Below are 25211 nucleotides of genomic sequence, written 5' to 3' on the forward strand. Positions count from 1 at the left end.
ACCTTCCTTTGGAATTTACAGTAGATAGTTTTGCTCGACTTGTGTATATTATGGATGTCAAAATATTCAGTCATCGTATATATATTTTTATGTTTTGTTTTGTTTTGTTTTGTTTTGACTCGAGGCGAAGACTCCCTTCTGACGTCTGTTTACCACTGCCAGACAACGTGTACTGCGCTTGCGTGTTGTGGATTGCTGGGAAATGCAGTCAGTCATGTGACGATTCAAAACACAAGAATAAACAACGAACGACTGGCGAGCTAAAAGAGGTACTTCGGTGCTGAAAATCATGATTATGCAACACTTCCTAAAGTGTACGCACCACCTACACACACCTAAGCGAAAGCTGGAAAGTTACCCGTCAATTATCATAAATCAGATTTCAGTTGACCAAGTTGTAGCGCAGGCTTCTAGGTTTAGGCTACAGATCTATTCAGCCCCAATCTAGTGTTGAAGCACATGCATCCCTCTTTCATTTGACATGCAAACTTTCAGCAATAGTCCCGGTGTGTCGGTGTACAGTGCATGGTCTTTAAAAAAGTAGGTTGCCGACAGGTTACTTTAAAGTTTCCATTGTTGTACAGTTACATTCAAAAATAATGATTTGTGTGGCTAGGCCGATCTGTGAAGAAGATTAATTTCAGTATGATAACATTTTTTAAGAATATCAGTGCCAACATAGAAAAGCATAGAAATACAATATTTGTTAATTTAACGACATTTCGAAGATCAGCCTAAATCGCATGGCGTGTTTATTTTAACAATAATCTGAGTGCACAAGAACTACAATTCCCAGTGTATTTTACAGTAGAACTTTGTTTGGGGAGTGGTTGGCCGAATAACCCTTTGGCGAATGCAGCGCGTGATGTAAACAGAATAAAAGGGTATACAGTAGAGATAGACCTATCTACAGTAAACATATACATTTTGTCTGATTTACTTTAAATCTTTATTCTGGAAACGTATAATTTTTTTTGCAATAGTATAAGCCGTTCTGTAGATTTGTAAGACTTTCAAATGATATACTTTTGTTCTCTTTATTGATAATATTTGGATCCCATTTTGTCAGCATGATTATTGTTTCACACTTGTTTAATTTTGGCACAATTGTTTCATTCTCTGCAATTGGTCAAAATAAACCACCGTAAATGCGTTTGCTCTGCTTCGATTGGCTGCGGAACAAGAACCTTCACCACCAGTTTGCCTTTCCACTAGCTTCTATAGCCACAAAGTCAGATTCAAAAACCACAAAGGCAGATCCCACAGCCACAGTCAAAACTAGGTGAAAATTCTGTCAATGTGCTCTTCAGCAAGGCACTTAACCCGAATTCCTCCTGCAAATCGCTCGTCTGATAAGTGACTAAAATGTTAGGTTTATACAATTGATCTTAAAAATATATTTTAAACATTTACAAATGACTTAAATGTAAATGTTTAAAATATATTTTTAAGATCAATTGTATAAATGGGCGGGGTTTATGACTTGGCCATAGAAGAACGACACAGTTTCTGGCTTTCCACTACATAACACAGCCACAAAGTCAGATTCCGAAGAGACAGTCTAAATTGGCTACAAACAAATGAGCATTTTGGTCTTAATATAAGGTTAGGCATAATGTTAACAGTGTGCTTGAAAATCAGATTTTAAGAAGTTAAATTTTAGAAATGGGCGGGGTTTACCCATAATTATGACTTTGTGGTTGTGTTAACTAGTGACGATCCCAGTTTATCGACTCGAGATTAGCAGCAGAAACCGAAAATGTCGGATCCCACGGTTGCAGACACTCGCCGATTAAACTCTAAACCGCAGGATCTTACGGATGCGTATGGCCCCCCAAGCAATTTTCTTGAAATCGACGTTTATGACCCACAAACTATCGGAGTCGGCCGGAACCGATTTACCACTTATGAAGTTAGAATGCAGGTGAGGAGCGCGGGTATTGAAGTCGAGGCCGGTGATTTTGGCGGGGCCTAGTGTAGGTGACGCTAGTATGGTGTGGAAACATGGGTTGCGACGTGTTTTTGGAGAGACTCGACTTTTTGCTCTTCAAATGCTTAGCCTTTCACTTTGTCATGTTAAATAATCATTTCATCCAAATTCCTGATGCAGTCGTTACAAATATGGCTACCACAAACATTTACATAGCCAGCATGTGAAAGGTTGTCAGGTTAGCTAGTGTTTCTGCAGGTAGCCTTTGCTAGTCAGTATGTTAGGCTATAGCTAACTCGTTTATTCAATTATGTAGGATGTGCAGGCTTTTTCTCCAACCTGAAGAAAACCCTGCACACCTTTGGAATCCCCAGACTCGACATGAAAGAATATTAGGCCAGTTAGTACTGTGGTTATCAATCATATTTATTTATAAAGCCCTTCTTACATCAGCTGATGTCACAAAGTGCTGTACAGAAACCCAGCCTAAAACAGCAAGTAATGCAGGTTTATAAGCACAGTGGCTAGGAAAAACTCCCTAGAAAGGCCAGAACCTAGGAAGAAACCAGGCTATGAAGGGTGTTGTGAGATGAGCAGACAGCCACTGGGGTGTTAAACCGTCATGGTATAGAAAGGTGTTTGTACATGAGCTAGTCTCAAATCTTAGGGCATGCTTGAACATTGGTACATTGTGGGAGGCAACCTGTCTGTCTAGCAGGGGTGTCAAACTCATTCCATGGAGGGCCTAGTGTCTGTGGGTTTTTCACTTCAATTAAGACCTAGACAACCAGGTGAGGGGAGTTCCTTCCTAACTAGTGACCTTAAGTCATCAATCAAGTACAAGGGAGAAGTGAAATCCCACAGACACAAGGCCAGCATTTCCTAAAATCTGTGCACATTTTTGTTTTTTGCCCTAACACTGCACAGCTGATTCAAATGATAAACATGTCATGATTATTTGAATCAGCTGTGTAGTGCTAGGGCAAAAACATGCAGAGTTTAGGAAACCCTGCACTAGGCCCTCCATGGAATGAGTTTGACACCTCTGGTCTAGAAACTATATGGGCTGAGGGATAGACATAAGTTGGCCAGTGTATACCTATACTACTACAGACCTCACCTCAATGACCTCACCTAATTACCTGGCTCTCACACTGCATGGGGCGGCAAGTAGCCTAGTGGTTAGAGCGTTGGACTAGTAACCAAAAGGTTACATGATCGAATCCTTGAGCTGACAGGGTAAAAATGTCGTTCTGCCCCTGAACAAGGCAGTTAACCCACTTCCTAGGCCGTCATTGAAAATAAGGTTTTGTTCTTAACTGGCTTGCCCAGTTAAATAAAGGTAAAATAAATAAAAAATATTAATGCAACAATCTCATGGACACTCCTCTGGGTTTCCCTACTCCCTAAAGATGGGGTTGTATTATGAACCATTCACTATCACTAAATACACCACGCCAGCTTCACAACTGAACAGTGGTGTTCACAGATTGAGATAAGATGCTGATCAAATTATTCATTTATGAAGGGTGTAAGTACTGAAGTCTCACCGTGTCACTGGACATGCTGTGTATGCTGTACTGGAAACGCCACTCCCCGATCTGGACTTCTGTCATTTTAATGTAGTGATTAATATATTTTTTTATCACGTGCAGACAAACCTTCCCATCTTCAAACTTAAGGACTCTGTTGTGCGAAGAAGGTACAGTGATTTTGAGTGGCTGAAGAATGAGCTGGAGAGAGACAGTAAGGTAGGCTCTCACACTGCATAACTAATTGCCTGTATGTCTCACCAGTGTAATGCCAATTTCTTTGGTTGGAATTCCTGTGTTTTGTTTCTAAGTAACTTGTTTACTGATAAGGTGTGTGCTTTCTACAGATTGTGGTGCCCCCTCTCCCTGGAAAAGCTTTGAAGAGACAGCTGCCCTTCCGAGGAGATGAGGGTATCTTTGAGGACTCCTTCATTGAGGAGCGGAGGGTAGGCTTGGAACAGTTTATCAACAGGTGTGTAATGTTTCTGCCAATAGTATTTCTCTCTCTGTATGGCTGTCTCCATTTCAATGCATTGTCAAATTAACTCCCAGCCATCTACCTTTTGACTCCACTAATAAGCAATTATGATGGCTATTTACCTGAAACCTACTTCTTTCTCCACTATCACCAGACTTGCAGGTCATCCCCTGGCCCAGAATGAGCGCTGTCTTCACATGTTCCTTCAGGATGAGTCCATTGACCGGAACTACATTCCTGGAAAAGTACGCCAGTAGGATGGGCAGGGTTGAGTTGCCATCTAGGGCAGAGAATTGCCAGGGACCTCACCATATGATATTATCACGATACTTAGGTGCTGATATTTATTGCGATTTAATGTTCCAAACATATTGCTTATGATACACTGAGTACATAAAACATTAAGAACACCTGCTCTTTCCATTACATATACTGACCAGGTGAATCCAGGTGAAAGCTATGATCCCTTATTGATGTCACTTGTTAAATCCACTTCAAATCAGTGTAGATGAAGGGGAGGAGACGGGTAAAGAATGATTTAAGCCTTGAGACAATTGAGTTATGGATTGTGTATGTGTGCCATTCAGAGGGTGAATGGGCAAGACAAAATATTTAAATGCCTTTTTGAATGGGGTATAGTGTTAGGTGCCAGGCGCAACACTGTTGGGTATTTCCACGCTCAACAGTTTCCTGTGTGTATCAAGAATGGTCCACCACCCAAAGGACTTCCAGCCAACTTGACACAATTGTGGAAAGCATTGGAGTCAACATGGGCCAGCATCCCTGTGGAACGCTTTCGACACCTTGTAGAGTCCATGCCCCGACGAATTATGGCTGTTCTGAGGGCAAAGGGGGGGAGAGTGTGAAACTCAATATTCGGAAGGTGTTCCTAATTTTGGGTATACTCTGTATGTCTGCTGCAGAGAGACAAGATGCAGCATGAGAGAATGAGTTTTGATCAGTCAGGGAAATAAAAGTGCTGCCATAAAAAAGGAGAACAAGCTAAAGGATGAAAAATACCTGCGTTTTGGCACAGATACAGCCAACTTGCGCTAGCCGACTGGGTGGCTGGGTTGGAGCAGGGTGTGGCAGTAGGTGGGGTGTGCTGGCTGTTCCTTAGCGGTTTCCATCCATCTCTCCCAGCAAGGGAATGGCATTTTATTTGTACACTAAATTATATATAACACACACACACAGTATGACCTCGGCTATCAAGTCTTGACGTACCTAGTACACTAATTTTGTGCTTACTAGACGCATAATCGGGTGAAATTATCATTTTTTATAACCTATATGCATAATATTTATTGTGTAAATGCGTGTCTGTAACAGATTTCCATCCAACATTTTTATGTTGAGTAAAGTACATGTCGGATAAAAATATCAGGGCTGATGGAAACAGCAAATTTGTCCGGAACATGACCAAATATCTACAAAACAAAATACACTAGACAAGGTTGGCTCTTTTTGTGTTGGTAAAATGAATGATGCGAGAAATGGCAGTGGAAACGCCTTTGTAGTAACCATCTTGGAGTCACACGATGCTATGTTGTGTGGTCCTCCCACTACGACTTGGGGAAAGCTTGCAGTTCATTAGGCTACAGATGAAATAAGTTATGATGCACTTCACCGGGAGCTGAAAGTGCACGGTGATGAGCTTGATGCTCCTTTCAGATAAATACAGTCTTATTCTGGTGACGTGATGATCAATGCTTGGCTGCCGTTTGACAAATACAAATCTCACTCTTATCCATAATAATGTAGGTAGCCTACCCGCGCTGTATCTGCAAGGTGTTGGTTAGAGCGCATGTGCCAGGACCAGAGTCGGCACGTTCGCTATAAAACTCAACTATTTATTTTACAAAACCACCAGTAGAGTTGAAAATGCAATGGAAACCCATTTAACTTCTATATTTTTATTTGTTACATGGTAATTTAACAGTGAAAGTAATTTTTATGTGCACTACTTCATCATGCACAGCTTTTTATCCGCAACAAGTCAATTTGATAAACGTATCTCTGGTGGGATGTGTATTGCTTTTATGCAGATTTTAGAATATTCGCATGAAAATCTGTCGCCAATTGGATGGAAAACTGGCTGGTGATGACTGTTTCTCATCAATTTAAATGTGAAAATTAAGAAGCTATAGCTTAGCAAGGGGACAAAATGATTATGTTCTGTAATGTTGTCAGAGATGACATTTTACAGTGGTTTAAGGAACCTGAACATACAGAGAACATTATCAGAGGTTTTTGTATCTTACAATGTTGTCGTCCCCCCCCCCCCCCCTTTTATTTTTTTTAGGTGTGAATAAAGTAAGTTTGGTTATGCTTTTTATTCATATTAATACAATTGTGATTATTTTCCAACGGCTTGTGTGTGTGTGTGTGTGTGTGTGTGTGTGTGTGTGTGTGTGTGTGTGTGTGTGTGTGTGTGTGTGTGTGTGTGTGTGTGTGTGTGTGTGTGTGTGTGTGTGTGTGTGTGTGCCAATTCAGATTTGGTTTAGCGGGTTACCAATAATACATTCATGCATTTACGCTCAAATATCTCTTCGCTTCCCTCTTTTTCAATCAACCACTTTCTCCTTTTTTAATTTTCCTTGAGTAAGTGTAACTGTTGCCATGATATGGTTGCATGCATGCATGCATGCATGGGGTAATATTTACAGTTAATCTTTAGTAAAGTACGTTACTTCCCCTTTTGGCTTAAAGGGAAATGTCACTGTTTTTCAACTTTATATATCTACAGCACCACATCAACATATTTGAAAATTACGCTTATCTTTGTTTTTTAGTTAAAAAAAAACAGTAAGTGTTTCTGACGACATCGGTATGCGTCATGTGATTTTAACCAATTTATGAGTAAGAATATGAAGTTGAACATTTTTGGAATGTCCCTTTAAACCAGTCATGCAGGCTTTCATGGCGGCACTAACTGACACCTAGAGAGCAGTATCTAACATTCATATAATGTATGTATGGCTAGACCTTGCTATTGTTTTTTTTTTTTTTAATGACAGATTACATGCAGTTAAGATTTGAATGACCAGTTCACATAAATGCTCTCATCCCCAGCCACCTAAAATCTGTCGGATGTTGTACGCTGATACTGGTAACACAATGCCTCAATCATTGACTCTAGTTTTTCAATTGATGAAAAGGAAGTCTTGATTTCAAACATATTCTTCAGCAATAATGGGTCAAAATGGAACATACCCCTGAGATCATATAAATGATTTATTTTTCTAAGGAAGATTCCGTTAACCTAGCCATTGAATCAGAGCCTAGAACTAACCTACACACCTACCCTTTTTTTATTTTTTTATAGTAGTTACTATGTTATAGACATTGTAGAACAGTAATGGTCTATGCCTTTTGTTTAGACTTTAAAGTCTTGGTCTACATAACTGTAGTGATACTGGCAACACTAATGCTCAGATGCTAATAAGTCCATGAATACCTGTGATTTGTTTTCCTTTCTATAGCAGCCCCAGAGATGAAAATGATGAGGTCTACTCAGCCGATCTTCTCAACCCTACACCCCCTGGCTGTTTGGCTTGATCACTAGAGCCCACTCTGTCTTTTCCACAGGTGGCCCATCCTCCTAGACAACTGCATCTGCTGGAACTCTCTGTAAATACTGTGTACATATATACATATCTTATTTGTAGTTGGTCTGGGGAAGCTGTGGGGATATTCACATGCAGAGCGTTTAACTTGTAGCAGAAGCTTGAGGGTGGGGAAGGTGAATTTATGAAACGATTGAGTTCGTAAGTTACCTTTTTGAAACAACAGGATTTTTCTGGAGTTAAACTTGAGGCTTATTAAGTAAGTAGGAGTTGGTAATAATTATAACACTTAAGTTTTGGAATGAGGAAATATTGTTTTAGTAACACAAGTTGGCTTCCTAACTCATGAATTCTGCTTGGTGAAATATAATTGTGTACATTTCTCATGTGAAAATGACAGGCTCTGCCAAAAATACTTTCTCCTGAGCAACCAGTTTCTCAGTTATAGAGATCGTTCTCCGAAGGGAAATTCCGTTAACCTAGCCATTAAATCAGAGCCTTGATAGAGGAATGATTCCGTAGTGTAATACAAAAAATTGGCAAGTATTAGGATCAATTATTGGGGACATATTCATTCATACCACCTCAATGGTCATCAGACTCCATTGCACTTGATTTAATAGTAGGGATCTTAACCCCAATGTGTTGGAAACTGCAAACCGAGGTTCTCGCCACCATGGTCACAATCATTTTCAACCTCCCTTCTACTGCAACACTATTGTAGGTTGTTGTAAATGAGAATATTTGAAATCAACTTACCTGGTAAAATAAAGCTCAATCAATAACGTCCAACAGGATACTTATTTTGCTTACACTCGCAGATACAGGGTTGTCTTAGAAGGAAATATTATTCAGTGTTAAGGTGCTTCTGTTTAATGTGTGGGGTGAGGCTGATGCAGCCGGAAATGTCTGTAATCAAGCACCAAAGACAGTTTCTGCTGCCTGTGATTGTGATATGTCTTCCTGAAACATCCTCGGCCTCACCTCAACTGATGGCTAGTCGCCAACCATTTCGTTGGTGTTTTATGTTCATGTGTTTTTGACCATTCAAATACATAAAGGCTGTTTTTTTCTGATTTAAATTTGTTGACCACAATGTACTATTTAGTTTATTAAACCACTGAAAATCTATCAAAGGTGATTGTCTCCTCATTTAACAAATATTCTGTTATGGCCCAATAATCTCACCAATTTAGTGGAAATTGCTTTCCTCAGTTATCTTTCAAACCAGTGGTCAAGAAGCAGACAAGGCAAGAAAGCAACCAGACCAGATGGAAATCACCATACCTGGTGTAATAGTGACGTAAAAAAGGAATTGAATCTACTACTACACTGTAGTAGATAAATAGACGTCCGTTCTATTAAAATTAAATTACTCATAATTTTAAGGAATTTAACACATTCGTTCCATGTGGAAATTTTACCTTTTGTAATGAAAAGGTATTGACGTTGCTTACGTTCCAATGACGTCTGACAAATCACATTAATCTTCCCCGGAAGATGACAACCAATGAGAGTTGAGTAGAGGCGGGATGTTTACACTGTTAGCCAAAGAAAATACATTGGTTGTGCCACTTAAGAGTAGTCATATTCTACAGTCACACCTTTTTTCGGACTGTAAAGACATGTTCCATCTGATCGCAGAGTTTATTTCTTTGCCCATCAATTCCTCAGGTATGTAGCTATAAGTTATTTACCTAAGGCATCGAATGTAAGTTGAATTAGCTAGCTATGTGTTCCAAGAGTGAACCAAATGCAACCGCTCACCGATAGGAATCAATGAACTCTGAAAGTCATTCAAGATAGGGAGATGTATAGTGAATAGCAGTAGCAGGAACGAATGTGGCAGTTGTTGGTTGGTCTGCTGGACATTTTCGCCATGCCCAGCATGGCTACCACAATCCACGTGCGACTACGTTTTGTTCCAGGCTACAAGACTCGCGGGCTCTGACTCACATCGTCAGCAATAGCTAGCTGAATCCAAACGTAAATCTGAGCCTGTCGTTGTTTTATGTAGTTCGCTAGATTAATATTTGAGTGTCGACCATTCATTCAGTATTTGACCTATCTAGCCATCTGTACCCCTGGAATCAGGTGGGTGGCTGTTTACTTTGTTCCATGTCAAAACACTGACCTCTTCATTGCTCTGTGCAAGCCTGTAGCCCTTTCACTCTTGACTGTATTAATCTTGCCTAGCTAGGTAATAATGTCCCTCCAACTACAATATATTTCAATCAAATACAGCCTTGGATATCCCATTGCTGCTTAATCTGCAAACGTAGTACTGACAGTTTCTATTGTGGAATGCTTGGCTCTATGTTAAGGGTTTGCATAACTAAGTTCAAATTTACCTGCTGAGGCATGTCTTTTCTGGTGTCTAAAATTTCTGTAGGGTATTTTTTTTATTAATTTTTTTTTTCAGCCAAGAAACCTAACCACCAATCAAACCACCACACCTACCTTCTGTTGGGATTCCAAGTAATGTTTACGTGTTTTAGTAATTTACTGTGACTGGAAAGACTAGTGTGAAAGAGCCCTGCTGAAGGAGTGTCACTCCATGGAGAGATTCCCAGGCTGAGTAAATTTCATCTGCTTGAGACCTATGAGTGCTCCCGGGCTGAGAGGATAGTGTGTGGTGTTGGTAGGGTGATGAGGTAAACAGCTCTCTTGGAAGTGATCAAATGAGTAGCATAAGCCTACTATGAGAGTTAACCTCCATGTATAGAATGGGCACTCCAGAAGATCTTTCAGCCTTTTGGTGAGTTGCATTATTGTGGAGACATGGGTGCGTTAATAAAAAGAAAGCTGGCTGCTGATGCTCTGTTGTCATCATGGCCCATAATTAGATTGCCCTTTTGGAGGCAAGGATCTGATGAATAGCAAATGCAGTCTGCACCAACTGGTGTCATTTCAGATGAGGTGAAGCGAGGTAACCATGGAAACACCCGTCCTGGATTCCAGGACCTGCAAATTGAGCATTATGCCCTGCCTCATTCCTTAGCAAACATTGGCAATGATTCCATTGTCATATGATGCTTGGTCTCCTGAAAGTGTCCTGTTAACTTGAATTGTTTAAATTTAATCATGAACTATAGAACTGTTCTTTTTCTTTATTTACTAAAACTCTTTGTGAGCATGGAACGACTTGTAGTCATGGCCAGACAACAAGGTAGTGTTGTTGAATTCGGAAATGTCCTGGCACTTAGGCCAGATTTTCTGTCATAAATTCTGTTTACAATGGTTCTTCTATCTTTTACAATTGTATTGAGAATACACCTGCTTATACATGACCAGAACGACTCATTACTTCAGCTCCCACAACCTATTGCTAAGACTTTGGTTAGTGTAGCCCACACACTACGCCATACTCTTTCTAGGCTACACAAACAGGGCTCTATTAAATCCGCGTTGTAAGTCCAGCTTTACAGCGTGATTGAGATTTAAAAGCAATGTTCCCGCTTTAGCAGAGCCCTCATTCACGTTAAACGCTGCATATGACGGCTCAATGGGAAATTACCTTTACATTTCTATTGCAGAATCTGTAACGCTTTACAGCTTGAATAGAGCCCATAGTCATGGCAAATTATTTCCAAGAAGGTTAGAAGGCTTACGTAACGTTGCCGATTATCCTCTTAATGGAGGAGAAAGGCCAACTCTGCTTGATTTAGGCCTAGTTGTAATCGCAGAGACTGGCTGGCTCAACTTCTCCTGGCTAGTATGTCAGCCTACTGATTCTAGTAGATTAAAACACGCAGGCAGTCAGACCTTGCAATCCCATTGACTGTATCCCTATTGTCAGCCAAAAGTCAGCAATATGTTACTGTTCAAATGGTGACTGAGTTATGCCTATTTGTTGAACTCATAGCCTATAGTGTGTACACTACAGATTGAGAACAAGGGCCTGAGATATGAATGGGTGTATGCTATGCAGTCACCTGTGTGGTATGTGTTCCCTGTAGGCATTATCTTCCGTCAGCCAGACAGAGTTGACATAGACGCTCTCTTCCTCCTGATAAGGTGTATTTCCCAGACTCGACCTGATTAAACTTGCATGGCCTCTCCGGTGTGTGTGTGTGTGTGTGTGTGTGTGTGTGTGCGCGCCTTGGATCAACCCTTCAACCTGAAGCCATCACCAGACAGGAGAGCTTTATTATGTCCAACCATGGCTCCCTAACAGTGGGCTTAGACAGCTAGGCTATTCCTTCCTGTTTAATGGTAGCTGTTTTGGGCACCGTTGAATGTGGCGATTCTATTTTTCTTATGCTTCTTTAAAATGTAATCGGTCTGGTGTGTCAAGTCAGAGGCCCTTCATCAGGTTTTTCCATTCCCCTCTCTCTCTCCCATGCTTTCTTTGCCAACGTCGCTGCCATTCCTCCTATTCCCCCCTTTCTCCCTCTTCTCTTCTTTGTTCTCCTATTTTAGTTTTTCTTCTGGCTGCAAATGAATGGGGTTCTTAAATCTCTCCCTTAGCTAGTCTTTCAGATTCACTATGGTCTCTGCCAAGGTCAGGGTACTGGTCAGCACTACTGCATGGCTTTCTTCCCGTGAGGGACCACCAGCCAGAGGTCGGGACAGAGCTGTCACTGTCTATGCCTAAATGGCTGCCTGCCATTATAAGCATGTTATCCTAGTGTCAGGTTGAGATCTGTAGAGAGAATGGGGTTTTACACAGGATGCATATGGGCATTTCCACGTTAACAGAATGATGCTGAACCTCCTATTTTTCGCTTTAAAAGTATGCCAAACAATTGATTGCAAAGTTAAACAAACCATACAACTCTAAGCTCAATGACTACTTTTAACAGTTCCCACTGAACATTTTTCAAAAACACATTTAATTAAAGAACAGTGCAGATGTCAAATTAGGAAACAGAATTTTTTATGTGACCACGTTTTCCAAAAACTCAGTTAAATGTCTGCCCCGAATTAAGATTGAAAGATGTCAGAAAGAATGGTGTGTCAGCTACAACATGACACCTTGAGTTTGAAAAAATCTCTTTTGGTTATTGAACTACTAAGTGAAGTGGATAAACACCCGGTAACAGAATGACATCATGGGTCCCTGTTCTGTACATAAATGCATAATTATGAATGTCACTCTTCATGGTGATGTATCCTGAACAGGTAGAAAAATGTAATATCCTCCTTTGCATGTTTGGATATTATTCTACACACTGGCTATTATTCTAACGAGCTCTGTCCCAGGTACAGATCTGTACCAATCAGGTTTTTTTCTGGATCAAAAAGGGCCTTAGATGGTTGTCGTGGTAGAGGGGTATGCCAATGAGCTCGGTCGACCGTTGTTGTGGCAAAATTTGACATTTTAGCATTTTTAGGCCAATTTCCTTTTTTTTTTCAGTCTTAAATCGATTTTCCTGCGATTCTACATATTCTGCCATGGAGATTTTGTTGTTGCAGTTTTAAAGCTAGTTTCCTGCAATTCTATGCACTTTGCCATGGATAATGTTGTTTTCTGCTCAAACATAACAAAATGCTAAATTCATTTATTTGTAATTTTTTTCTCCCTGACTGTCTATCTTTTATTTTTATTGGATCTGAAATATTAATGCCCCTGTGTGAAAAAGTAATTGCTGCCTTACACTCTAACTGGTTGTGCCACCTTTAGCTACAATGACTCCAACCAAAAGCTTCCTGTAGTTGTTGATCAGTCTCTCACATCACTGTGGAGGAATTCTGGCCCACTCTTACATGCACAACTGCTTTAACTCAGTGACATGTATGGGTTTTCAAGCATGAACTGCTCGTTTTCAAGCAACAAATGTGAAGTTTTGGAATGGCCTAGTCAAAGTCCAGACCTAATGTTGCTGAGTTAAAGCAGTTCTCCATCCAAGAGTGGGCCGTGATAAACACTTCAATGTTTGGGCTTGTCCTTCAAAATCACTCCTGTTGAATTTGACTGTGTGTGTGTGTGTGTGTGTGTGTGTGTGTGTGTGTGTGTGTGTGTGTGTGTGTGTGTGTGTGTGTGTGGTGTGTGTGTGTGAGAGCAGTCTTCTTGGGTATGATGATACAAGCTTGGCACACCTGTATTTGGGGAGTTTCTCCCATTCTTCTCTGCAGATCGTCTCAAGCTCTGTCAGGTTGGATGGGGAGTGTTGCTACACAGCTATTTTCAGGTCTCTCCAGAGATGTTCGATCGGGTTCAAGTCCGGGCTCTGGCTGGGCCACTCAAGGACATTCAGAGACTTGTCCTGAAGCCACTCCAGCGTTGTCTTGGCTGTGTGCTTAGGGTCGTTGTCCTGTTGGAAGTTGAACCTTCGCCCCAGTCTGTGGTCCTGAGCACTCTAGAGCAGGTTTTCATCAAGGGTCTCTCTGTACTTTCTTCCGTTCATCTTTCCCTCGGTCCTGACTAGTCTCCCAGTCCCTGCCGCTGAAAAACATCCCCACAGCATGCTGCTGCCACCACCATGCTTCACCATAGGGATGGTGCCAGGTTTCCTCCAGACGTGACTCTTGGCATTCAGGCCAAATAGTTAAATCTTGGTTTCAGACCAGAGAATCTTGTTTCTCATGGTCAGAGTCCTTTTTAGGTGCCTTTTTGGCAAACTCCAAGTGGGCTGTCATGTGCCTTTTACTGAGGAGTGGCTTCCGTCTGGCCACTCTACCATAAAGGCCTGATTGGTGGAGTGCTGCAGAGATGGTTGTCCTTCTGGAAGGTTCTCCCATCTCCACAGAGGAACTCTGGAGCTCTGTTAGAGTGACCATCGGGTTCTTGTTCACCTTCCTGACTGAGGCCCTTTTTCCCAGATTGCTCAGTTTGGCCGGATGGCCAGCTCTAGGAAGAGTCTTGGTGGTTCCAAACTTTTTCCATTTAAGAATGATTGAGGCCACTGTGTTCTTGGGGACCTTCAATGCTGCAGAAATGTTTTGGTACCCTTCCCCAGGTCTGTGCCTCGACACAATCCTGTCTGAGATCTAAGGACCATTCCTTCGACCTCATGGCTTTGTTTTTTTTGCTCTGACATGCACTGTCAACTGTGGGACCTTTATATAGACAGGTGTGTGCCTTTCCAAATCATGACCAATAAATGTAATTTACCACAGTTGGATTCCAATCAAGTGATTGAAACATCTGAAGGATGATCAATGGAAACAGGATGCACCTGAGCTAAATTTCAAGTCTCATAGCATGGGGCGGCAGGTAGCCTAGTGGTTAGAGCATTGGACTTGTAACCGAAAGGTTGCAAGATCGAATCCCCGAGCTGACAAGGTAAGAATCTGTCGTTCTGCCCCTGAACAAGCCAGTTCACCCGCTGTTCCTAGGCCGTCATTGAAAATAAGAATTTGTTCTTATCTGACTTGCCTAGTTAAATAAAGGTCAAATAAAAGGGTCTGAATATTTATGTAAATACGATATTTAAGTTTTTTTATTTTGAATAAATGTGTAAAACATTCTAATAACCTGTTTTTGCTTCGTCATTATGGGGTATTTTGTGTGTGCGTGTGGATTGATGAGGGGAAACAAAACAATTTAATCAATTTTAGAATAAGGCTGTAATGTAAAAAGAAATTGGGAAAAGTCAAGGGGTCTGAATACTTTCCGAATGCAGCGTATTTTATTTATTTCACCTCTTCCCCAGTCGGCTGTAAGAAGATCCTTCATCTCCTCTTGACTTGGTGACCTCCTGTCCTACCATGGCTGAGAAGCTAGCTTCCTTTGGTAAGATGCTGCTCAGGCGGCGAGCGCTGGACTGTAACCAGGAAGAGAGCCACTTCGCCCGCTGCCTGAGCACACTGGACCTGATAGCCCTGGGGGTGGGCTCCACTCTGGGGGCCGGTGTCTATTTGCTGGCTGGAGAGGTGGCCAGGGAGAAGGCCGGCCCAGCCATCGTGCTCTGCTTCCTCATCGCAGCGCTCTCCTCCGTCCTTGCTGGTCTGTGTTATGCTGAGTTTGGTGCCCGTGTGCCAAAGACTGGTTCAGCCTACATGTACAGCTATGTGACAGTGGGGGAGATCTGGGCCTTCATCACTGGTTGGAACCTCATCCTCTCCTATGTCATAGGTGAGTCAGAAGTGGGAGTTAGAGAAAATTTGGGATTTGAGATTAAAAAGGGATGTGATTCAAAATGAGGGAGGGAACGTTTGAAATGTTTGTATCTTATAAAGTTGCAAGAAACACGTTTGAGGTTAAAACAGGATATGAGAGGTGCAATGATAATTTTTCCTCATAACTCTAAGCAGGGATATTACTGCAATACCCAAGACAGTCAATTGAGATGATCAGCAATTCTGAGTAGCTGAATAATTAAGATTCTGATGACTTGAGCTGAAGAGGTTTTACAGGCAGATTGGTCCTCTAGAAGGATTGCCACTTGACAGAAGGGCCCTTGAAAGTGTGACTCCAACTTCTGTCATTATAAATCTCTTCCTCTCTCTCCCTTCCTCTTCTCACTTTCAGGCACAGCCAGTGTTGCTCGGGCCTGGAGCTCCACCTTTGACAACCTGGTTGAACAGAAGATCTCAGACTTCTTCAGAGCCTCCATGTCCATCAAGGTCCCTGGGAAGATTCTGGCTGAATACCCAGACCTCTTCGCCCTCATCCTGATCTTGCTGCTCACTGGTGAGGCTCTCATTTAACATAACTCTGAACACATTTGAAAGCATTATACACACCCTCAGCGAAAATACAGCTACAATAATAGGGCTCTTCATTCCTGCCTTAGGGCATGCGAAGAGTGCCCATTCAGTGTAGCATTATGATTGGCTGTGCTTGTTCGCTGCCCACGTCTGTGGCCCTGACACTTTGCCAACACCCACACAGGCCTGCTGGCGTTTGGCGTGAGTGAGTCAGCCCTGGTGAACAAGATCTTCACGGGGGTCAACCTGGTGGTGCTGGGCTTCGTCATCATCTCAGGACTGGTGAAGGGAGACCGTGCTAACTGGAACCTCACTGTCGAACACTTTGTCAACACATCCAACATCACTGATACAGAGTGAGTCACCAACCAGCCGGCAGACAGACAGAAGAGCTCATGAGGAGTGGTTTATTAGGCAGGAATGGTGTTTTAAAATCAGCCCTAGGGAGTAGTTGAATATATGAACTCCTTTAGAGACATCAACCACTAGGGATACCAGTTCTCTTCCTGAAGACTGAATATGAAGTTATTATCTTTCTCTTTGCCGTTTTTCTTTATTTTCCAGGCAACTTCAATAACTTTATTAAATAATAATTATAACCAGTCCCCTGCTCTTCCTTTGTCCAGGATCATTAAAGAAAAGTTTGGCAACGGGGGTTTTGCTCCATTCGGCTTCAGTGGAGTCCTTTCTGGTGCAGCAACTTGCTTCTACGCCTTTGTGGGTTTCGACTGCATCGCAACCACAAGTAGGCAATTTCCTCTCGTCTCTTGACACCAATGATTTACACACAACATTAAGAACACCTTCATAATATTGAGTGGCACAGCACCCCCTGCTTTTGCCTTCAGAACAGCCTCAATTCGTCAGGGCATGGACTCTACAAGGTGTTAAAAGCGTTCCACAGGAATGCTGGCCCATGTTGACTCCAATGCTTCCCACAGTTGTGTCAAGTTGGCTGGATGTGCTTTGGGTGGTGGACCATTCTTGATACACACAGGAAACTGTTGAGTGTGAACCCCAGCAGCGATGCAGTTCTTGACACACAAACTGGTGCGCCTGGCACCGACCACCATACCCCGTTCAAAGGCACTTAAATCTTTTGTCTTGCCAATTCCCCCTTTGAATGGCACAAATACACAATCAATGTCTCAAGGCTTACAATTTATTTCTTAACCTGTTTCCTCTCCTTCATCTACACAGACTGAAGTGGATTTAACAAGTGACATCAATAAGGGATCATAGCTTTCACCTGGTCAGTCTTTGTCATGGAAAGAGCAGGTGTTCTTAATGTTTTGGTTCCGTGTGGCTCAGTTGATAGAGCATGGCACTTGCAACGCCAGGGTTGTGGGTTTGATTCCCACGGGGGAGCAGTATGAAAAAGTATGAAAATGTATTCTCTGGATAAGCACGTCCCCTTAATGGCTAAAAAGTCAATGTAAAATGTACCTGTGGTTGACGACTGTCAAATCTAAACCGTCTCAATCTTTTTCCACAGGTGAAGAGGCCAAGAACCCCATGCGTTCCATCCCCATCAGTATCGTGGCTTCTCTGCTCATCTGTTTCTTTGCCTACTTCGGGGTGTCTGCGGCCCTCACTCTCATGATGCCCTACTACCTGCTGAACAAAGAAAGCCCGCTGCCAGAGGCCTTCAAGTATGTGCACTGGGACCCTGCCCGCTACATTGTAGCTGTGGGCTCCCTCTGTGCACTCTCCACCAGGTGACTGACAGACAGTTTCCCATAGAGACTTCCTCATGGCCTTGTGTGCGCTTCTATCAAAGGTTGAAAGGCACCCAGATGGCAGGCTATTTTTAGTTAGATATTTATTTCTGTGTTTGAACGGATGTTTATTTTCATATACTGTGCTTTCAATTCCTTTTTTGTTTGTGATTATTTGCAGGCAAAGGAACGGACACAAATTATGATGTGGAATATATAAACCCAAAAGTGTTTGTTTCGTGTGTTAAATTATATTTCGGGGTCATTCAGTGTTTGTGGATTGTCCAGACACATGGCTGGCCTCTGTGTGATGGCGACTACTTTGTCTGAGTCTTTCTCTCTTTTCCCTGTCCAGTTTACTGGGCTCAATGTTCCCCATGCCCCGTGTAATCTATGCCATGGCTGAGGACGGCCTGCTCTTCCGTTTCCTCTCAAAGATGAACATCAAAACCAAGACCCCCCTGTTAGCCACCATCGTGTCGGGTATTGTAGCAGGTAAGCTTAGCTCATGCTTTACTAAGTATCTCCTTTGTGCACCAACACTTAGTTTTCTGTCAACTGTTTAGCTGCTACTATATGCTGCTTAAAATTGAAACGTATTCTTTCTTTCGGCAGCCCTGATGGCATTCCTGTTTGATCTGGCAGCCCTGGTGGACCTGATGTCGATAGGAACTCTCCTGGCATACACACTAGTGGCTGTGTGCGTGCTTATCCTCAGGTTAGCACAGAGGATTTTAGCTAACACAGTGTATGACTTAAAGAGTCATACACAAACACATTTGATTCCTCAAATATCCAACTCTTTGCTGTAAATGAAATGTTCTCAGTCAACGTAACTAGTAAAGTAAGGGTTGACTGAATTCTACCTACAGTTGAAGTCGGAAGTTTACATACACTTAAGGTTGGAGTCATTAAAACTCATTTTTCAACCACTCCCCAAATTTCTTGTTAACAAACTATAGTTTTGGCAAGTCGGTTTAGGACATCTACTTTGTGCATGACACAAGTAATTTTTCCAACAATTGTTTACAGACAGATTATTTCACTTATAATTCACTGTATCACAATTCCAGCGGGTCAGAAGTTTACATACACTGAGTTGACTGTGCCTTTAACCAGCTTGGAAAATTCCAGAAAATGATGTCATGGCTTTAGAAGCTTCTGATAGGCTAATTGACATCATTTGATTCAATTGGAGGTGTACCTGTGGATGTATTTCAAGGCCTACCTTCAAACTCAGTGCCTCTTTGCTTGACATCATGGGAAAATCAAAAGAAATCAGCCAAGACCTCACCTCAGAAGAAAATGTAGACCTCCACAATTCTGGTTCATCCTTGGGAGCAATTTCCAAACACCTGAAGGTACCACGTTCATCTGTACAAACAATAGTACGCAGTACAAACACCATGGGACCACGCAGCCGTCATACCACTCAGGAAGGAGACGCGTTCTGTCTCCTAGAGATGAATGTACTGTGGTGCGAAAAGTGCAAATCAATCACATAACAACAGCAAAGGACCATGTGAAGATGTAGGAAACAGGTACAAAAGTAGGTATATCCACATTAAAACGAGTCCTATATCGACATAACCTGAAAGGCCGCTCAGCAAGGAAGAAGCCACCCCTCCTAAACCGCCATAAAAAAAGCCAGAATACGGTTTGCAACTGCACATGGGAACAAAGATCGTACTTTTTGGAGAAATGTCCTCTGGTCTGATAAAACAAAAATATAACTGTTTTGCCATAATGACCATCGTTATGTTTGGAGGAAAAAGGGGGAGGCTTGCAAGCCAAAGAACACCATCCCAACCGTGAAGCACGGGGGTGGCAGCATCATGTTGTGGGGGTGCTTTGCTGCAGGAGGGAATGGTGCACTTCACAAAATAGATGGCATCATGAGGATACTTCCAAAGATGTGGGAAAATGGCTTAAGGACAACAAAGTCAAGGTATTGGAGTGGCCATCACAAAGCCCTGACCTCAATCCCAAAGAAAATTTGTGGGCAGAACTGAAAAAGTGTGTGTGAGCAAGGAGGCCTAACAAATCTGACTCAGTTCCACCAGCTCTGCCAGGGGCGAATTTTGGCCCATTCCTCAACTTATTGTGGGAAGCTTGTGGAAGGCTACATGAAATGTTTGATCCAAGTTAAACAATTTAAAGGCAATGCTACCAAATATTAATTGAGTGTATGTAAACTTCTGACCCATTGGGAATGGGATGAAATAAGTAAAAGCTGAAATAAATCATCTCTCTACTATTATTCTGACATTTCACATTCTTAAAATAAAGTGGTAATTCTAACTGACCTAAGACAGGGAATTTTTACTAGGATTATATGTCAGGAATTGTGAAAAACTGAGTTTAAATGTATTTGGCTAAGGTATATGTAAACTTCCGACTTCAACTGTATGTGTATTTGTTCTCAGGTACCAACCGGGCACCCTGGGTGTCAGTGGTGCCAGTGAGAAGCTGGTGGAGCTGGTGGGTCTGCAGAGGGCAGCCATGGCAGAGGGGGACAGTGGGGATGAGTTTGGCCAGGAGGGGGAGGGGGAGACCAGGCCCCTCAGGGAGCGGTTCATCCTCAAGATGCTGCTGGTGCCCAGCTGTGACGTCCCAACCAAGACCTCCGGGTTCATCGTTTACATCACTACCGCTGTCATCTGTGAGTCTCCCCCTTTTGACAGGGTGAAGTGTTGATGGTGTTTGAAGCTATATTTAAGTGAGCCTTTTTTGAGAGGGTTGGCATACTGGAAGCAGCTGTCTGATAATACAAATGAGAGAATACATATAAATGATTTAATAAGATTCCACTATACATGCTAAGTTAACAATCTCTCTTCTCTCTTTAGCTGTGGTGTTCACCCTGCTGTGCATAGTGCTGTCTGTGTGTGGGGCAGAGGTGGTGAGTGGCCACCCAGTGTGGGTCACCATATGTGCGATACTGGCCTTCCTCTCCTTCCTGTGTGTGGTCATCATCTGGAGACAGCCCCCGAGCAGACAGTCACTCACCTTTAAGGTATGATGGGAGTTTTCAGTCACATTACTCATTTCACGTACATTTTCTTGAGAACCAGTTCCCATTTACTAAAGGTTTCCTCATTCTCCTAGTAACCACTTGGTCTGTCTGTACTTGGATCATCAGCTCTTCACATAAAAGTGATTTAGAAAATATTTTGTAGTTGTTAGACTTGAATATGTCCAGTGTGTGGTTTAATGTAGAAAATAAACATTTTGAATCCCTTCAGGTACCCCTACTCCCAGTGTTGCCATTGGTCAGTATCTTTGTCAACATTTACCTCATGATGCAGCTGGATGGGCCAACGTGGTGTCGCTTTGCCGTGTGGATGACTATTGGTTAGTGAGATTGCCACCCCTATTATTTATTTGCCTCTTGCGCCTATCTGTGTTGTTACACAACTTTGTGTTACGCAAGTACAGTGTGTCAGTGAGGTTTACCTTTGGCATGCCGTAGTTTATCACTGTTTAAATCAGTTTTTCTTCCTTCTTCCCTCTCTCTCCTAGGTTTTATCATCTACTTTGGTTACGGGATTAAGAACAGCTCAGAGGCCACACCCAACCGCGGTAAATTTGAGCCAGTCCTCCGATCAAAGAGCCCCAACTACCTGGCAGAGGATGACAGTGAGGTGGAAGGAATGATGCCTTAGAGGAGAATAGTGGTGGAGTAGATGGTATTTTCCTCAACGACATACCACGCAAGCCTTGAACAGGTGCACATTCTTATCTGTTTGTTTTTCAACTGTCTGGAAATTGTGCCACAACAGACTGTCTTAACATTCTGTCTTATTCTTCTTCTAAAATTGATTCAATTAATGTTTTCCCTCATCAATCTACACACAATAATGAAAAAGCAAAAACAGGTTTTTAGAAATTTTTGCAAAATTATAAAAAATAAAAAAAACAATACCTTATTTACCCTTTGCTATGAGACTCGGAATTGAGCTCAGGTGCATCCTGTTTCCATTGATCATCGTTGAGATGTTTCTACAACTTGATTGGAGTCTACCTGTGGTAAATTCAATTGATTAGACATGATTTGAAAGGCACACACCTGTCTACATAAGGTCCCACAGTTGACAGTGTGGAAGAAGTTTGGAACCACTAAGGCTCTTCCTAGAGCTGGCCGCCCGGCCAAACTGAGCAATCGGGAGAGAAGGACCTTGATCAGGAAGGTGACCAAGAACCCGATGGTCACTCTGACAGAGCTCCAGAGTTCCTCTGGAGATGGGATAACCTTCCAGAAGGACAAACATCTCTGCAGCACTCCACCAATCAGGCGTTTATGGTAGAATGGCCAGACGGAAGCCACTCCTAGGTAAAAGGCACATGACAGCCCACTTGGAGTTTGCCAAAAAGGCACCTAAAAGGACTCTGAGAAACAAGATTCTCTGGTCTGAAACCAAGATTGAACTCTTTGGCCTGAATGCTAAGTGTCACGTCTGGAGGAAACCTGGCACCATCCCTATGGTGAAGCATGGTGGTGGCAGCAGCATGCTGTGGGGATGTTTTCAGCGGCAAGGACTGGGAGACTAGTCAGGACCGAGGGAAAGATGAACGGAAGAAAGTACAGAGAGACCCTTGATGAAAACCTGCTCTAGAGCGCTCAGGACCACAGACTGGGGCGAAGGTTCACCTTCCAACAGGACAACGACCCTAAGTACACAGTCAAGACAACGCAGGAGTCGCTTCGGGACAAGTCTGTGAATGTCCTTGAGTGGCCAAGCCAGAGCCCGGACTTGAACCTGATCGAACATCTCTGGAGAGACCTGAAAATAGCTGTGCAGCGACACTCTCCATCCAACCTTACAGAACTTGAGAGGATCTGCAGAGAAGAATGGGAGAAACTCTCCAAATACAGGTGTGCCAAGCTTGTAGCGTCATACCCAAGAAGACGCAAAGCTGTAATCGCTGCCAAAGGTGCTTCAACAAAGTACTGAGTAAAGGGTCTGAATCCTTATGTAAATGTGATTAAAAAAATAATAATAATTGAGAATTAAACCTGTTTTTGCTTTGTCATTATGGGGTATTGAGGGGATTTTTTTTTTTTTTAATCCATTTTAGAATAAGGCTGTAACAATGTGGAGAAGGTCAAAGGGTCTGAATACTTTCCGAGTGCACTGTATATACTCTGTCAACATGAACTTGCCACATTTCTGCATATCTAAATGTTGAAAGGGTTCTTTGTCTCAATGATGATGTCATTTAGGTGGTACAAATGGTAAGGAAACAGAGTTTCTCCACTTTAACGTGTTATTCTAGTGCCTGGTTGTTTCTGCCTCAATTCAGCCATTTTCCCCCAAATGACATCTGATCTCTAGTGTCTTTGCCCTGTGAGTCAGTAAGCACATCAACAGGGTACGTGGTGTTGCGTGTCCTCCTGTCCATGTAGGTCAATCACTATGGTTTTACTTGTGTTCTTTGAGGACAGGCAATACCAAGCAGTGTCAAACCACCCCAGAACTCACTGTCTGCACTATAGAGAGATGATTGACAATTAAATAAAATTGTCAAAATTGCCAGTCCTTACCCAAAAGTTCAAATTTCGAATATTCTTTTAAACAATAATTTATATAGTTTTGTTTAAATATTTATACAGAAACATGCATGTATATTTTTGTTGGATACATATATATATATATATATTTATGTATGTTAAAATGATTTTTATTTTAAGAGCTGCCCAAATTATTATTCGGTTTAAAATGATGCTCTCAAAGGCTTAAAGGTAGAGATTGTGTGATGAGAGAAATTACTTATTTTTGTACCATGATGATATACAAACTCTACCAAATAGAGAGAGATGTCTGTAGGAAGGTACACTGAGAAAAAAGGGGAAAAAAGTATATTCAGCCCAAAACTGACACTGGTGAAAGGCAGAGAAGGGATTCCAATACATGAACCTAATATAATTTCTGGAGTTGCATTAAAAGGCTTTCAGGTTACATTTCTGTTCGAAGGTCTTAAGCTTGTGGTACATGTTACCCACATGACTGGTTCCATGTATAATTTTGTACATAACTGTTTGTATATAATTGTGTCATTGAAAGAGGGGCCTGGGTTTTAATCGCTAACTCTACTGAGTGTCTAACTGAATGTATTAATAACTTGAACTGAAAAGCCCACCAGCCTCAGTCAAGTTTTGTTTATAGAAACTTTGTGTGGTGTTGTTTACATCAACTTTTTGCTTTTTAACTATGTGCCTCAGTCTACATTTTCAGTTGCTCACTTCAAGGGTATGAAACTGTTATTTGTATTCTATGCCTGTTTGATGTGGAAATTGTCACCACAGATTATCAATTACAATTGATATCCGCTATTATTGGTATCAAATTAAGATTTTTAAGGTCAAGACAGTCCAGTCTTATTGAAAATGGGCTAGAAAACAAACTACAAATAGCTGTGAGTGAAAGTGGGGATATTTTCAGACTGTCATTGTTTCTAAAAACAACTTTGTAAAGAGAGGTTATGAAACCATTAACAATGAATATCGTTTGTGCTTGACTTTCTCCATTCTCTCTGTGTTGAGCTTTTACAATGTTATTTTGTTTACTTTCAAGTACGTGTATAGCGGTTTGCTAATCCTTTTCAATTCGTAAGACATCATAAACTGGGTGGTTGGAGCCCTGAATGCTGATTGGCTGAAACTCATGGTATATCAGACTGTATACCATGGGTATGACGCAACTGCTCTAATTACGTTGGTAACCAGTTTATAATAGCAATAAGGCACCTTGGAGGTTTGTGGTATATTGACAATATACCATGGCTAAGTAGTGTATGCAGGCACTCTGCGTTGTCTTGCACATATACCACACCCCCTCGGGCCTTCTTGCTTAATTATACATTCTATTGTGTTTTGTGGTTGGTATTTCTGTTTGGCCTGCTTGTTTTGTTACAGTTCTTTAACCATTTTTAATGGTTCCAAAGGGCTCAAAGCTTGTTACAGCATCATGTTGCAAAGCCTTGCAGATTACATAAGTGTCTCCGTACAATGTTTTGTGGAGTAAGTTACAAAGTTATGTTAACCAACATTGCTTTTAACAGACATAACCTTGAGGTCATCAGAACAGTATTTTTTTTTAAATAATAGATTGTGTACTGACTGTTTCATGACCATTTGTATTCTTACTCATGAGAACATGTACTATTTAAACTATTTTATATCTGTAAATGTGTCAAGAGAAATGACTGTATAAATGTTTTTTTGTAAGTAAATTTGAATCATCCAAAATGAAAACTGATTTCTGGCTTAACTTTCAATTATAATTTCCCAGGCTTTCTGTAAAAGGTGGGTTCAACACAAATTATCCAAATGTATGTTGTTTATTGCCTTGGTGTCAATTTGTTAAATCAAAATGGAATCTTATGGCA

The 25211-nt window shown here is 41.8% G+C and overlaps 2 protein-coding genes across 4 annotated transcripts; both read left to right on the plus strand.

Annotated features, from left to right (window-relative positions):
• The first annotated feature begins 50 nt into the window (after positions 1–50).
• Positions 51–8645, plus strand: LOC106611766 (sorting nexin-12). Of its 3 annotated transcripts, none has more exons than XM_014212317.3 (5): positions 51–269; positions 3586–3681; positions 3810–3934; positions 4095–4185; positions 7426–8645. In XM_014212317.3, exons 1-5 carry the CDS (start codon positions 51–53, stop codon positions 7438–7440), a joined length of 546 nt encoding a protein of 181 aa, XP_014067792.1. In that variant the 3' UTR covers positions 7441–8645. The 3 variants fall into 3 exon arrangements, with proteins under 3 accessions (XP_014067792.1, XP_014067793.1, XP_014067796.1); XM_014212318.3 differs by having other exon boundaries at positions 7429–8645; XM_014212321.2 differs by lacking the exon at positions 51–269 and adding an exon at positions 1625–1924.
• A 384-nt stretch (positions 8646–9029) lies between these two features.
• On the plus strand, positions 9030–25077 carry LOC106611764 (cationic amino acid transporter 3). The gene is made up of 12 exons (XM_014212315.3): positions 9030–9183; positions 15108–15529; positions 15926–16087; positions 16289–16460; positions 16731–16849; positions 17600–17822; positions 18178–18317; positions 18438–18540; positions 20249–20484; positions 20672–20838; positions 21068–21176; positions 21345–25077. Exons 2-12 carry the CDS (start codon positions 15163–15165, stop codon positions 21485–21487), a joined length of 1941 nt encoding a protein of 646 aa, XP_014067790.3. The 5' UTR covers positions 9030–9183; positions 15108–15162; the 3' UTR covers positions 21488–25077.
• The last annotated feature ends 134 nt before the right edge of the window (positions 25078–25211 follow it).

The sequence above is a fragment of the Salmo salar genome, chromosome 09, assembly GCF_965601325.2.
Source record: "Salmo salar chromosome 09, fSalSal1, whole genome shotgun sequence".
Lineage (NCBI taxonomy): Eukaryota > Metazoa > Chordata > Actinopteri > Salmoniformes > Salmonidae > Salmo > Salmo salar.